Genomic DNA, 13,225 nt, shown 5'->3' with positions numbered 1-13,225 from the left:
ATATATTTTTTTCCTAATGGTCTCTCACTTACTCAAACATTCGACGTTTAGCTTTACTGTGTTCTGACTTGACCGCTGGTGTTTTTTCTTTCTTTTCGGTTCTCATCGGTTCTGAATGTTTTGTCCTTTCGGGTCAGTTTTGGTCGAACAGCTATGATGAAACATATTTTATCAAACCAAAAGAGGCTCTTGATCACCCACACCTCCGGTCCTTCAACTCTAATCCCACCCAAGGACATGATTAGGATGCTACATTGGCTGCTATCTCGCCCAAATCACCACGAATAGAAGTTGCTCGAAGTTCCGAGAATGTTCGAAATCTCTGAGATATCGCAGTGACAAATACGACTGCTCTAATAATGAATGAATGAATGAATGAATAAATGAATGAATGAAAAAATCCCACGGAAAGGTTCCTGAATTTTAATACACGAACAACTTAAAATTTTTAAAAAAGGTTTTCATGGGCCAGAAACTTGTCTTCTCCAACAATGATAACTCAGTGTGAACCCATAGAACGAAGAAATACAGAGATACTTTACTGAACCTACATTTTTTTTAAAATTAGTGTTTCACTTGATACTTAAAAAAATGAACTGTATTATGCTAACAACAATTAATTAATGGAAAAGAAGAAAGAAAACTAGACAAAATATCAGGGTCTTGAAATTCTCTTGTCTACAAATAAGATAAGAAGAAAATAAACGTCATCCGCTTCGTTGTTTGTTGCCCCATTACATAACATGTGACGGTACTCTTGGGACCAGTTTTTTTTTTCAGAATTGGATATATTGCCGATGTCATGTATTCTTTACTTCAAACAAGACAAAGGATTGATTCTCCTGAGATTATCACGCGGTTTGTACTGGGCAATGAGTATATAGAGCGGATAAGGTCTATTGTCAACGACAGCATATATACCTGACTTCGCTACGTTGGCTATTTATATTCTCTTTTAAAAAGATTATCGATAATTTTAAATCAAATAAGTAATTTTCGCAAACGCTACTTGGACTAAATTTTCGATAATTGTTTTTCTCATCCCGCGTCGGTGACTTGAAGACCCTGAAAAGCATGCAATGTTTGAACGTGCGCCTGCGTGGAATTCGAAAAAAAAAAAAAGTTTATTGCTGTTGACTATGCTTTAAGAAAAATCGACCGAAATCGGATTCTGTGATCTTTCCTTGCAGGTTTACTGGGATTTATAAGGTACAAGCCATCTCTTCCATCACAAAGGCATGTTAGAAACGAACGACTAGCACTGTGTTTATAGGCGAAGAATCCGCTTGTACTGTACTGCTTGAACAGGAATTCGCTTGAGGCTGTTGTACAATCCTGCTTCTGTGAATACAAAAGGAACAACAACAGCAAGAAAACTTTATTACAACAAACTAGATAAATTTACACAAAAATTCTTTCACTCCCATGTAACTGGCTAATCGAGGCGGAGGAAGAAAACATAGAAAATGCAAATCAATAAATAAACAAACAGGTTAAAGATAAACTATAATTAAGGATTATGGAAGGATGTAAAAATGAGGTATAACTTATATTGAATAAAAAAAAAAACAGAACTATAGTCATTACATTACATTGATAATGTGAGTGATCGCAAGATAGTCATCATTTTATACGAGAATTTCCATAAGTCTTGATTTAAGTTTCTTTTGAAAAGTAAAAGTAAGTGAATTCAATACAGCAACATTAATTTCATGCAGTGTGAACATTTAAGTATTTAGCTTAGTTGAATTTCAATGTACCTAGATGGCGAATGCTGTATGAATGCAATTGACATAATTGACATAGGCAGAAGATATCGAGAATCGTGCCTCGCAAAAATGGGAATTGATGAGCAAAGGGAATCATAAGCGAAATCGTTATTTGTTTTCTAGGAACAATTGTACATGGAATAACTAAAATCCCGTTAAGATCCAGCTCTTAAGCCCACATCTCAACAGGCTGACTTTCGCCAGATCTCACCCTCTCAAGATACTTTTATACTCATTAACTGATCTTATAAGTAAGCTGTGAGTTCGTTTGAGACTGATTAACAGATTCCTGGTGCAAGTCATGGCAGCCTTCTAAGAGGCTTGAAACGTCTTCTTGATTAGCTCACTGAACGCAAAACGACAAGAAACGAGGCGTTCGAGGGGTGGCCGATATGGGGCAGGTGGGAGAGGGGAGGAAGATTTTCTTGGGAAATTCTAGTAGGAGTGCGCTGAATAGTTTTCCAAACCCTACCTAGTTTCAGACAAAATTAATTATATAATTCCCCAATACCCATTATCAGACCCAGCCTTAGAAATCCATCAAAAAGTCTAACTTGGTCAAGAATCAAATAGGTGAAAGCTACACAGTGACTGTTCTTGTTTACTGAACAAAGCAAAGAAACAACAACAATAACAGAAACAAAACACAAAAACAAAACAAGACAAAAGCTCCATTGGATAGCACATAACTACATGACTCTTATAAAGGAGCAGACTCGATCAAATTTTCCTTCAAAGCTCTTTTTACTCACCTCGAAAACTGTATTGTATCCATTGATAACCTTCAGCGCATACTTTTCGTTGTTTTTACTCGTAAATTGAATGCACCGCTCATTTGTCCCTTTCTTTACAACCTCAAATCCTTGTAAAGTAAATTAAAACTAACTTAAATTACAAACTAAATAAAAAACGAAACAAATGTGTTCAGATACAATGAAGAACAAAAAGCTTGAAACGAATTTGCCCGTCAAAAGGATAAACCGTTAACCACTCAGATTAAAAAAAAAAAAAAAGACCTAAAAATTTTTCATTAGCAACGCAGTCATAGTTGTACAGTTAACCTCATGCTATCGCTTTGGGACACTTAACCTTTCCTTAATTAGTTATTCTTTCAAGACTCAACTACTTAATTATAAAAATTGAAATGTGTCAAGTGTGCTGTGAAATATAGGTACGCTAATAAAAAGACATTCGGGTTTTCTATTGAGTGTCGTAAAACCAAAACCAAACTTATTATTCTGGCCAATCACAACAGACATAAACGGCACAAAAAGCAACCAGAAAGTGAGGCAAATAAACCTATCCGGATCCAAGCGCAGTAATACCCGTGCGAGGGAGTCATGATTGGTTTTGGTTTGGCATCCCATTGGTTGCCACGTTATTTCCTCGCGAAGGTTAATAAATTTGTCGGGCCGAGCCAGCCCGAGCGGAGCTAAGCCGCGCGAATGCGAGCGAAAAATATATTTAAATATATGTATGTATGTTTATATATTTCGTTGAAGATGTCTTCACTGTTGCCTAGCAACAGTGAAAAACAAAGTATGAATGACGTTAGACTGTCTGGCGTCGTCTGGAGCAAAATTTGCATACATCGGGAAAGTTTGCGTGCCGGACCAAATTTCAACTGCAATGTTCATCAATCTTCACTGGATACAGAACTATCTCTCCAGAATCTTTTCCCTTTCTTCCAGAAATCTTTTTTGTGAAAGATTGCATTGAAGAAATTACACGTTTTGTGGCCGCGGTAAAATAATTTCCGGTGGGAAATAAATTCATCGAACACGACAACGCTTCACGCACGTTGTACATTTCGTCGGGTCAGAAATAGATTTTCAACCGCAAACTAGCCAGTGGAACCTCGAAAATACCATGCTCATCAAAATAGTTGCCATGTTCAGAAACGTTTTAATCTCCTCATTTGATGCGTCAATACGAGTAAAGAGGGCTTTCCATCCAGCCCCAGCTTCGCGAGGTTTTGCGAGTCACGTATTTCTAGTTAAATACTAGCTGTTCGATCACTCTTGTCTCTTTAAATTTTAGCTTAGTTTCTTTTACTTACTCGTCCGTGGATCATATGTGAATCGTCCGTTGCATTCTGCCTGCAGTCGTGCAGTACCAACGTTGCTTGGTGGCGAATTTGTGGAAATCCTTATAAGATTACCTCCGCAAGGTCTGTTTATGTCGTGGCTTTCTTGTCTCCAGTGGGAACTAATGCTGACAAGGTTTGACTGAACTTCCACACTACCCAACAGAAGCACGGTCGCAATCTAAGGTTGAAGCAATAAACGTTATTGGCAATTTCTTGCGTTTTCAGACTATCAGTTGTCTTATCTGTTATCTCCATGATCTTGATGTGTTCAAATGTTTTCAAACAGAGGAGAGAATGACCCGAAGGTAGACTATTCTTTGTTGCACGGCAAGCAATCAGAAGGTGTTTTTTTTTTTAAAGGGCTAGCGCGATGCGGCAGAAGTGCCCCCCCCCCCCCCCCCCCCCCGCCACGTATAATGCATGGCCAACTGCGCTGCCGGCCGCGTTTGTTTGGCAGGAAATTGCATCGCCAACTGCGTTTGAGAGAGAGAAAAAAAAATAATAGTTTTGAGGACGACGTGCACGACAAAACACAAACTCAATTTATTAATAAGTCTACAAACATGTAAAGCAAAGAAAAGGAGATAGAAAGAGATCGAGAAAACAGGCGACGAAGAAGCGAAGTTGGACGTCAAAGAGAGCGATTGAGAGCGGTAGCAAAACAGGCGAAACATGAGTGACGAACAAAGAGAGAAAGTACGGGAAAGGGTGCCGAAAAAAACCCTTGTTCCAGCCCAGGGTTTGAGTGTGTCATTTCAGAATGGCTTACATAGATGAGCGTATGTGCTGTAACCCGGGTTGTTTTTTTCGGCAGGAAAATGCATGACTAACTCCGCTGCCGGCAGCGTTTGTTTGGCGGGAAGTTACATCGCCAACTGCGTTTGTGAAAAAAAAAAAATAGTTTTGAAGACGACGTGCACGACAAAACACAAACTCAATTTATTAATAAGTCTACAAACATGTAAAGCAAAGAAAGGGAGATAGAAAGAGATCGAGAAAACAGGCGACGAAGAAGCGAGGTTCGACGTCAAAGAGAGCGATTGAGAGCGGTAGCAAAACAGGCGAAACATGAGTGACGAACAAAGAGAGAAAGTACGGGAAAGGGTGCCGAAAAAAACCCTTGCTGCAGCCCAGGGTTTGAATGTGTCATTTCAGAATGGCTTACATAGATGAGCGTATGTGCTGTAACCCGGGTTGTTTTTTTCGGCAGGAAAATGCATGGCTAACTCCGCTGCCGGCAGCGTTTGTTTGACGGAAAGTTACATCGCCAACTGCGTTTGGGAAAAAAAAAAACAAAACAAAACAAAAAATAATAATTTTGAAGACGACAAGATACAAAGTCAATTTTTATATGTGACCAACAACAGGAGAAAGAGCAAGGAAACTAGCGGCGGGAGAAACAAATCGACTGGCACATCATCAGAATCTGGAAGTGAAATCATTTTACTCCGATCCGGCGCTACTAATCGTTTGATTTTTCCTCTGGAAGTGAAACGTTTCGCTCACTTAACGTTGTAAGACGAACGAAAAATTCAGCAATGGAATAAAGGGACTGGTTATTCTCAGAAGAGGCGAGTACATTCATGCAATTTTGTTGACAAAACTTTGCTAGTTTGCTGGTTTGGAAGATATTGTTTTCTTGCAGTCTTGACACGCCGTTTAACTTAAGCTTAAACTAATACTGCTAACTTCAGAACAGTATTTCTTTAAGCTGATGTTTTCGGTCCATGTTGATTATTTCCCTTGGAGTTTTATTTTCTGATCTCGTCCAGTTTTTCTGTCAAACAGCGGGAGAAAGAGCAAGGCGGATAGCGGCGGGAGAAACAGATCGACTCTTTTAGCAGCTTAAAGAGGTGGCACTTCATAAACAGTGGCCGAATCTTGAAGAAAAATTATTTTACTCTAGTCCGGCGCGATGAAATTTAATTAAGATGCGATGGGTTTTTCCTCTTGAAGTGAAATTCAACGTTGTAAACGAACGAAAAAATCAGCAATCGAATAAAAGGAATGGTTATTCTCCAAAGAGGCGAGTATATTCATGTGATTTTGTTGACAAAACGTTGCTGTTTTTGCAAGATATCTTTTTCTTGTAGTGTTAACACTGCATCTTGTTTAACCTCAGAGCAGACTTTTGAGCTCATTTTTCGGTCCATGTTCGTTATTTCCCTTGGATCTTTTATTTCTAATCTCATCTCATTTTGCTTCATTTAAAAACATTTGAGTCTGAGCTAAAATAGTCAGTCAAACAAACGTCTCCCAACATTGTATCGATGGCATAAACTACTGACAAATTTTTCTCGCATATATTTCTAATTTTAGCATTTATATCTGACAGAAAACCAACAAAAATACTTAAAACAGTTGGATGTAACAGCAAAGATTAAGATGTGTGAGTAATTTTCACTGAAAGTCTTTTTAAAGAACGTTAAAAGCGAATGTAAAATTAAAGTGTGATTTCATTTTCATCAAAACAAAGTTTACGCAAAACATTCATTCGCTTGTTTTTGGTGAATTTTTCAAAGATCTTGTTTAGTTTATTTCTATACTTATTGCTTTGAATTATCACAGTGCTTTTTTCATTTATTACTCAAAGATATATTTGAAGTGTGTTTTTTGGTTAGTGTATCCATTTTCTCTGAGGTTTATAGCGTACGGCCTTCCGGCTTGATAAACAAAATTTACTAGACAGTGACAGTGCCGGTAGCACGCGTTGGTTGTTCACAAACCGTTTTGCCTCGATCATCTTAAAAACTAAAAACAATAATAAAAACAGAAAATATCATTTTGAGTCCATTTAAATTCCGCTTTTATAACAAAGAGGGCAAAATGTTCCTAAAACTATCAAGGAACTTCGTAAAACAGTCAGTAAAACGCTCATCGAAGGCGCAAGCAAACCAACAAATTATTTAATTTTTTCGTAGCGTACAAAACAAGCAAAACCGACGAGAACAGTTCCCATTATACACATGTAATTAAGAGAGAATACAAGTTTAATTCGGGAGCAAACTAAAAACGATAAATCAAATGTTAGACATCAATTAATTGTTCACCTGAGCTGTAAAGCTTCCTACCGCTTGGAAATCACACGAACATAGATCGATAAAAATAGCAAACGATGAATCCAAAGAAGGAACTTGAGGAGTAATTTCTTCCTGCTCCTTCCTCCCATCAAAAGGACACTTTCATGCTCGGTTATCGTTCGTTGAAAGCACTTTAACGCCATGACTGATTTCAGTTTCTCAACCAAACAAAATAAAATCAATCCGATTCAAGTCTTTAGCTCTTGACACAAATAATCTTTTGCTGTTTCTTGTGAGAGACACGAAATTTGACCTTTAGGAATTTCCTTCCTAGCTGCAGCACTTCATTTCCATGTATTTTTGGTACAAAGAACCCGGCTTAAAGGTTCGAACTTCAAAAGAACCTTAAAGAACTTGTTTTTTTGGACACAAAATGCAGAAACCAACAAAATGTAAAACTGTCGTGCTCAGCCAATCAGCAGCGAGTATTTTCGCCGCTCGACCAATCAGGAGTAAGTAATTTTGCCCTCGATGAAAGGAAAACTACGAAAAACTGCCCTCTGTTACAACAAATCAGCATTCAGTAATTTTCCCCTCTGTTTTCTCTGTTTTACATTGTTATTGTTGATGGGCAGTTAGCTGCATATGCATTAAAAATGTACTATATAACTGCAGAATTGATGAGGAACTCATAAGGTTATTAACGTTCATACAATAAACAGACTTCTATTGTGGAGCTCCGCTTTTAGGCTTGGCTAAATATATATATTAGAATTATTTTTAAGTCACATTTGAGCGATGATTAAACCCTATGTGATCTCCTTATGTTTACCTTATCAGATGGGAAGTATGCACGTGGGGCCACCTTTTTATAGATTAGCTTCTAGTTTTTCGGGAATGGCGTGGTAGGGAGGCAGTAGTGATCATTTTGCAATAGCAAACAGTGATCGTAATAAATTTATACTAATTTGGAGACCTTTGAATGAGAAAATTTCTGAAAAAGTTTACCTTCTGGCGGAGACTGACTCTCTTCGTTCACTTAACAGTTAAGATGAAGTTACTTGACACCGTTGTAACCAACCACGAGTAACAAAAAAAAAAAAAAACAACAACAACAACAACAAGAACAAAAAAAAAAAAGCAAAAAGGGTATTCCACTGGTCTCCTTTCTTCCCAGCCGACGTTTGGGAGCGCGTTGTGTGACGAGCCAAAACGAGGGCTGCGAAAGAGACTAGAATTCCGCCAAATTTAGTTCTTTATTATTTCTCATTACTTTTATTTTTACGCGATTTATTACATAAAGCCGTTTATTTTGCATATTTGATCATTTCATAATCTTATCTCCCTAGGTGCAGTTATTAGTCTAGTCTTCGGGGTCTGTAGTTAGAAACTTCCGTTGAAAGGAAGAAGTAATTGTATTACCAAGACTGTGGGTGTAGCCCCAAACCATGACCAGAGTAGAAAGTTTATATAGTGTTGCTAGTTTTTTTTTTACCTTGCCAAGATCACAGACAATTTTCCGTTTGAAGAGCTTACAATACTCGAGAACATTCCATGAAGCACGAGCTCGTGAACGTGGTCTTTGATGACTCACGGTTGCACAATGACATGAAGCCTTATGTTTAAACAATTAAATAACTTATACGCTGTCAGTAATTTGTTGGGAGAGCGCACAATCAGAGCCATGTTTTGTTATTTTCGGTTCGGGGACATAATTTTACCTAAACAAAAATTGAGCGAAATTGTTTTTAGGAATTTTCTATGCGCGAAGTTATTGAACTAGAAAAATAATTTCGTTCCACCGGAACAGTCCTTGATGTTGACATTAATATCCTCGTTTGCCACTGTCCTTTCCCGTAGCGGCACGCCCTGATCGATTCCACTGATTTAGCGCGTTTCAAGTGTTTTGTTCGTTTTAAAATCGTATTCAGCCACCAGGCCTCACGCTAGCCCGGCAATTTTTTTCTCTATCTTTTGTGTGCTGATATATGAGGTCTCGCATAGAACGAACTATTAAATGATTGTTTGTGCGTTAACTGTGGGATAAATAGGTCGTCTTTGATTATCGATGAAAAGTATCGGAACTTGAAATTTAGAAACGGTACGTTTTGTCTTGTTTTAGTAGCGTAACCATAGTTTTAAACGAAAATCTGATCAGCGTAAACTGCATGGCTAATGAACTGGTGAACGTTTATTGCAAGATCGGCTTTCTCTAAACATGCAGTAGAAAACATCTTTTTTGCACCATCGTCAGTGGAGTTAAAAACATTTTACAAGTATATCGATGATAAAACAACAACGCCACTGCAACCACAAAAAAAGAATTTGAATTGCTTGAACGATTATAGACAAACTTTGAAGTGATACTTGGATAAGATGTTTAACCAAACCTGTTAAATTTTATAAGCAATGAAGGAAGGAATTAAATTATTTGCTTCGTCACATACCTAAAGTAATATTACATAAGGTGACACTAGTACAGTTTGAATAGACTTCAGGATAAACAATTAAAGAAGAAAGGGATTTACGTCTTGAAATTATTTCCAAAAACAAAATATGTTACACACGGTTAAACACGTTGATGCGTTAATTAAGTGAAACTCGCGACGATGGCGTAACTAAATGAGGAAAAAAAAAGACATCGCAAACTGATGTTATCGTACGCTAAATTGACAGATTCGACTGGGCAAAAAACATACATTTTACATTCCCTCTATGAGAAACTCATTTTTCATAGATTTAGTTCACACCATAAGCTAAACGCAGTGAAATGCATATACATAAAGTCAACTCTCGCCCAGTGCGGAGAACAGCAACTAAATCCCCGGCAAAAATTAATTGCAGACCAAGTTTGACTGAAATAACTTCCTGCTATTACGGACCCTCGAACTTGCGGTCCAGAGGATGTCCGTAATAAAGGGAGTTGACTGTAATGTGAATTGGAATTTAATCAGTCGTGGTTTACTAAGAAAAATATCCCGAAAAAAAAAAAAAAAAAAGATTTTCACTGTACGCACGTTATCAGGTAAATCAAATTGGCTCGTGGAATTAGTTTTTTGCATAATGCACATATTTTTGACGTAAAAGTTCGGACCTTGTAAAAGGATTAATAAATACGTGTTAAAATATACGTGTTTTACATATCACGCATATTTTTTTTTGTAAAAGGAGAAATAGGTACGTGGGCTCGCTTCATAACTTCAGAAGAGAAAGCAAACAGAATTGTAAGTAGTTTTAGTGGTTTTCTTGTACCTTTCGCAATTCCTGCTGTTAGCTGTACCTGTAAAATACTGTAACGTACATCTTTCTCTTTTTTTTTTTCCCTTTGTAGTTTGACAACGTAAAACACAAAACTTAATTGTTATTAAACTCACTGTTTGTTCAAAAATATGCTTGGTCGACGTCTCCTCCGAAAGGATGAACATATATCCAGTTCTATTAGCTTTAGCACTGATAAAACTGACACACATGTTGGAGGGTCCAATAGGGTTAATCGTTAGTCGTAAAATGACCAAAAAGTTTACTAGTTAGGTGCAACAACTGCCTATTTTTATCCGGGAAAGGTCGTTAGAGAACTACAGACCTTAAAAATGTGTTTTGCAAGAATGGAAACTAATTTCGAACTTTCAGTAAAGCAATTGACTTTCTTTTCAGGTGTCTGTTAACCGTAACGGAGAGAAATTAACCGTTAGCCGTCAACCGCAAAATGTCTCCAGCCAACTGAGACCCCCATGTTTGAAGATCTAAGCTGTTACGATGAAATTGATACATTCAGCAATATAAAGCGAAAAAAGAAAAAATAAGAATAATAAGATAATTCGGTAGTGGAGTGTCTTGGAAAAAGCCTAAACATGTGTAATATTTTGAATTAACAGAACCACTTATCTCAAAAAGACAGAAGCCAAAAAGATGAAGAGATTGGTGAGGACCAGAGAAAAGGGAAAAATAGCGGGCAATTAGACTTCCTTCCTCTCTCTCTCCATTCTTATACCGCAGGTTTTAAAGAATTTGGTTGTTAAATTCTCTGGATATAAGCTTTTGGTGCGTCTGTTTTCTTTTGGCAGACATTCATCTTTTGGCAGACATTCAGATACAATTTGATCATCTAAATGGAATTCGAAAGAACGTAAACTGATTCAGTCTAAGCTACGCCTCACCAACCATTCGTCAATATAGCCTCGAATCGCATCCTGTGTGAGTTCAAATTCTTGACATCATTTCTGTTTTCCATTTTTGTAATAGATGCCGGTCAGTAGCATATTTTTGTAATGAAGATGAACGGTCTCGAGGCGGGAAAACCGTTACATTATATTGTTCTTTTTTTAGAAAGCTTTTAACAGTGCAATACTTGAAAGAATCCCTTAATAAGAAAGAACTGCTTCCACGCTAAATTTCTTGCGAGAATGTTTCTCCATATTGAATTTTTTAGTTGAAAAACTTAGATAATTTATTTTCACCTAAACAGGTCTTGAAATTTACATTAACATCCTTCTTTGAAATCACCTCACCGTAGCATCACGTAGCAAGTTTAGTCGTTCTAAACCGATTTTGGTATTTCAAGGTGAACCTGATATCCTTAGTAAATATTTAAGAGATTGGAAGCGAACAGCTTACTTCTAACCATTGAAACGTTTTTGTTATTCGAATCTTTCACTTTTAGAAAACATTGCTGAAGTTCACTGAATTCTTCTTCAGTTAAGTCACATAGGTAAAATTTATATGTGGGAGGAAGACCACGGGTCAGACCTGTATACTTCTTCGCCCACAATTAAATAAACCCATTTGGGACATCTACTTACAGTGCCCGATTTTTTGAGACCCGGTATAACACTTAATAATGCATAGTCAGAACTAGCTAACTGATGATTGGCCAGTAAATTTAACACGTTCTTGTATGATTTCGGTAAAAACGCTTTTTAAAGCAAAGTGGTTGTAACGCTGTTCTTAGAAAGCGTGCGATACTTCTGTGGGGGGGCTCAGTCTTTGCTGCTATTGCAACTTTCATTTTTTTTTTTTCGACGCGAAACTTAGACGAAGGCAAAGTGTCATAATCACATTAAAATTTACACTCGCGCGTCACAAAATGATATCATTTGAACGAGCATAATATCCGGTTGACTCAGTGTGCTGGCTTAGTGATGCAATTCTGGAATCAATCTTCAATAATCTCGCTCCTACCACTGGACGGCAAAAAGAAAGCTAAAAAGTTTGATAGATATCATTGCAATTGATTGAAAGAAAATTTTAGAGGTTGCGAACTAATACTGAGCCGGCTCAGTCTCGCGTGATGGGAACATCGGCTATTGTCTATAAAATAATTACTCAAATAGGCCTTATCACGGTTTTCGACGCCATTTTGACGAGTAGGCAAACAGGCTCGAAATAACAGTGTTTGTATGGAAATCCGATGTCAAATAATTTTCATAAAACATCACTTCTGAAATATTCATGAATTGGAAACTTTTGGAACTAGGAAAAGGATTTTAACAAAAAATTTGGAGGGATGTAGCTGTGCCAGAAAGCGTCCAGTCGTGTTTTGAACTTTCCATACATTTCCCTATATTTTTTTCCCGCGAGCTATTCTTAGAGCAGTTCACGGCTGGTTCGCTAACAGACAAATGTATGGAAAGTTCAAAACACGACTGGGCGATCTCAGTTACGCATTTATGATCAAACTGAGATAAAAGGATAAGTTATACTCTCAATATAGAACAGCCGTGGCCACATTTATCCAACGCAGTTGTATTATTTTATATTGTGCGCTTCTAGGTTGCGTAGGGCTTACCATGTAATTTACCACGGAACTCACGTTTGACACTAGGCTGGTCTAACAGGCAGATGTTGCGATATAAATAGCGTTTTCGTTTAAGCAATGGTTTTTAAAGAAACGAGAAAGACGTGCATTAGGAAAAAAACGTCAACGAAAACTGAATGTCATAAAAAAAAAAAAAATCATTATAAATCATAAAATAGCTGAGATACTCGCTAGTTGATCACTGAATAGGTAAGTTTTAAACCGGAGCTAAAAGGAAATTGACTACTACATTTCGGAAAAACTAAATTCAGAAGTAAAGAACAGAAAACAAAAACAGTTCAGAGTTGTGTAACTCAACTAAAGGCGTTTCTGACTGAAATAACAGATTCTGGAGCAAACGAAACACGCCGGGTCAGGGGGCTGAGCCAAAGAGCAATTTGCCGCCCGCTTTAATCTCCTCTGAGTTCAGCGGCTTACTTACAGAAAAGCTAAGGGTGGTCGCATAAGGTTTACAAAATGGCGGCCAATGCGATAAAAGAAGCCGTTTATGCCCTTCGCCCTTTGCGTGGAAAAGTAGAAAATTTTATTCAGT

The 13,225-nt window shown here is 37.5% G+C and overlaps 1 protein-coding gene across 1 annotated transcript in view; it reads right to left on the bottom strand.

Moving 5' to 3' along the window:
• Positions 1 to 2,259: 2,259 nt before the first annotated feature.
• LOC146455882 (uncharacterized) overlaps positions 2,260 to 13,225 on the bottom strand; it is a 16,802-nt gene continuing 5,836 nt past the window's right edge. Inside the window, exons 2-3 of the mRNA XM_085093749.1 lie at positions 3,829 to 4,036; positions 2,260 to 2,631 (exon numbers count right to left, since the gene is read on the bottom strand). Coding sequence (XP_084949875.1) covers positions 2,459 to 2,631; positions 3,829 to 4,036 — 381 coding nt within the window. The 3' untranslated portion in view covers positions 2,260 to 2,458. The remainder of the gene's footprint in view (positions 2,632 to 3,828; positions 4,037 to 13,225) is intronic.

This window comes from Pavona decussata, unplaced genomic scaffold (genome assembly GCF_977016875.1).
Source record: "Pavona decussata unplaced genomic scaffold, jaPavDecu1.1 SCAFFOLD_267, whole genome shotgun sequence".
Lineage (NCBI taxonomy): Eukaryota > Metazoa > Cnidaria > Anthozoa > Scleractinia > Agariciidae > Pavona > Pavona decussata.
This window is presented reverse-complemented; position numbering and strand designations above follow the sequence as displayed.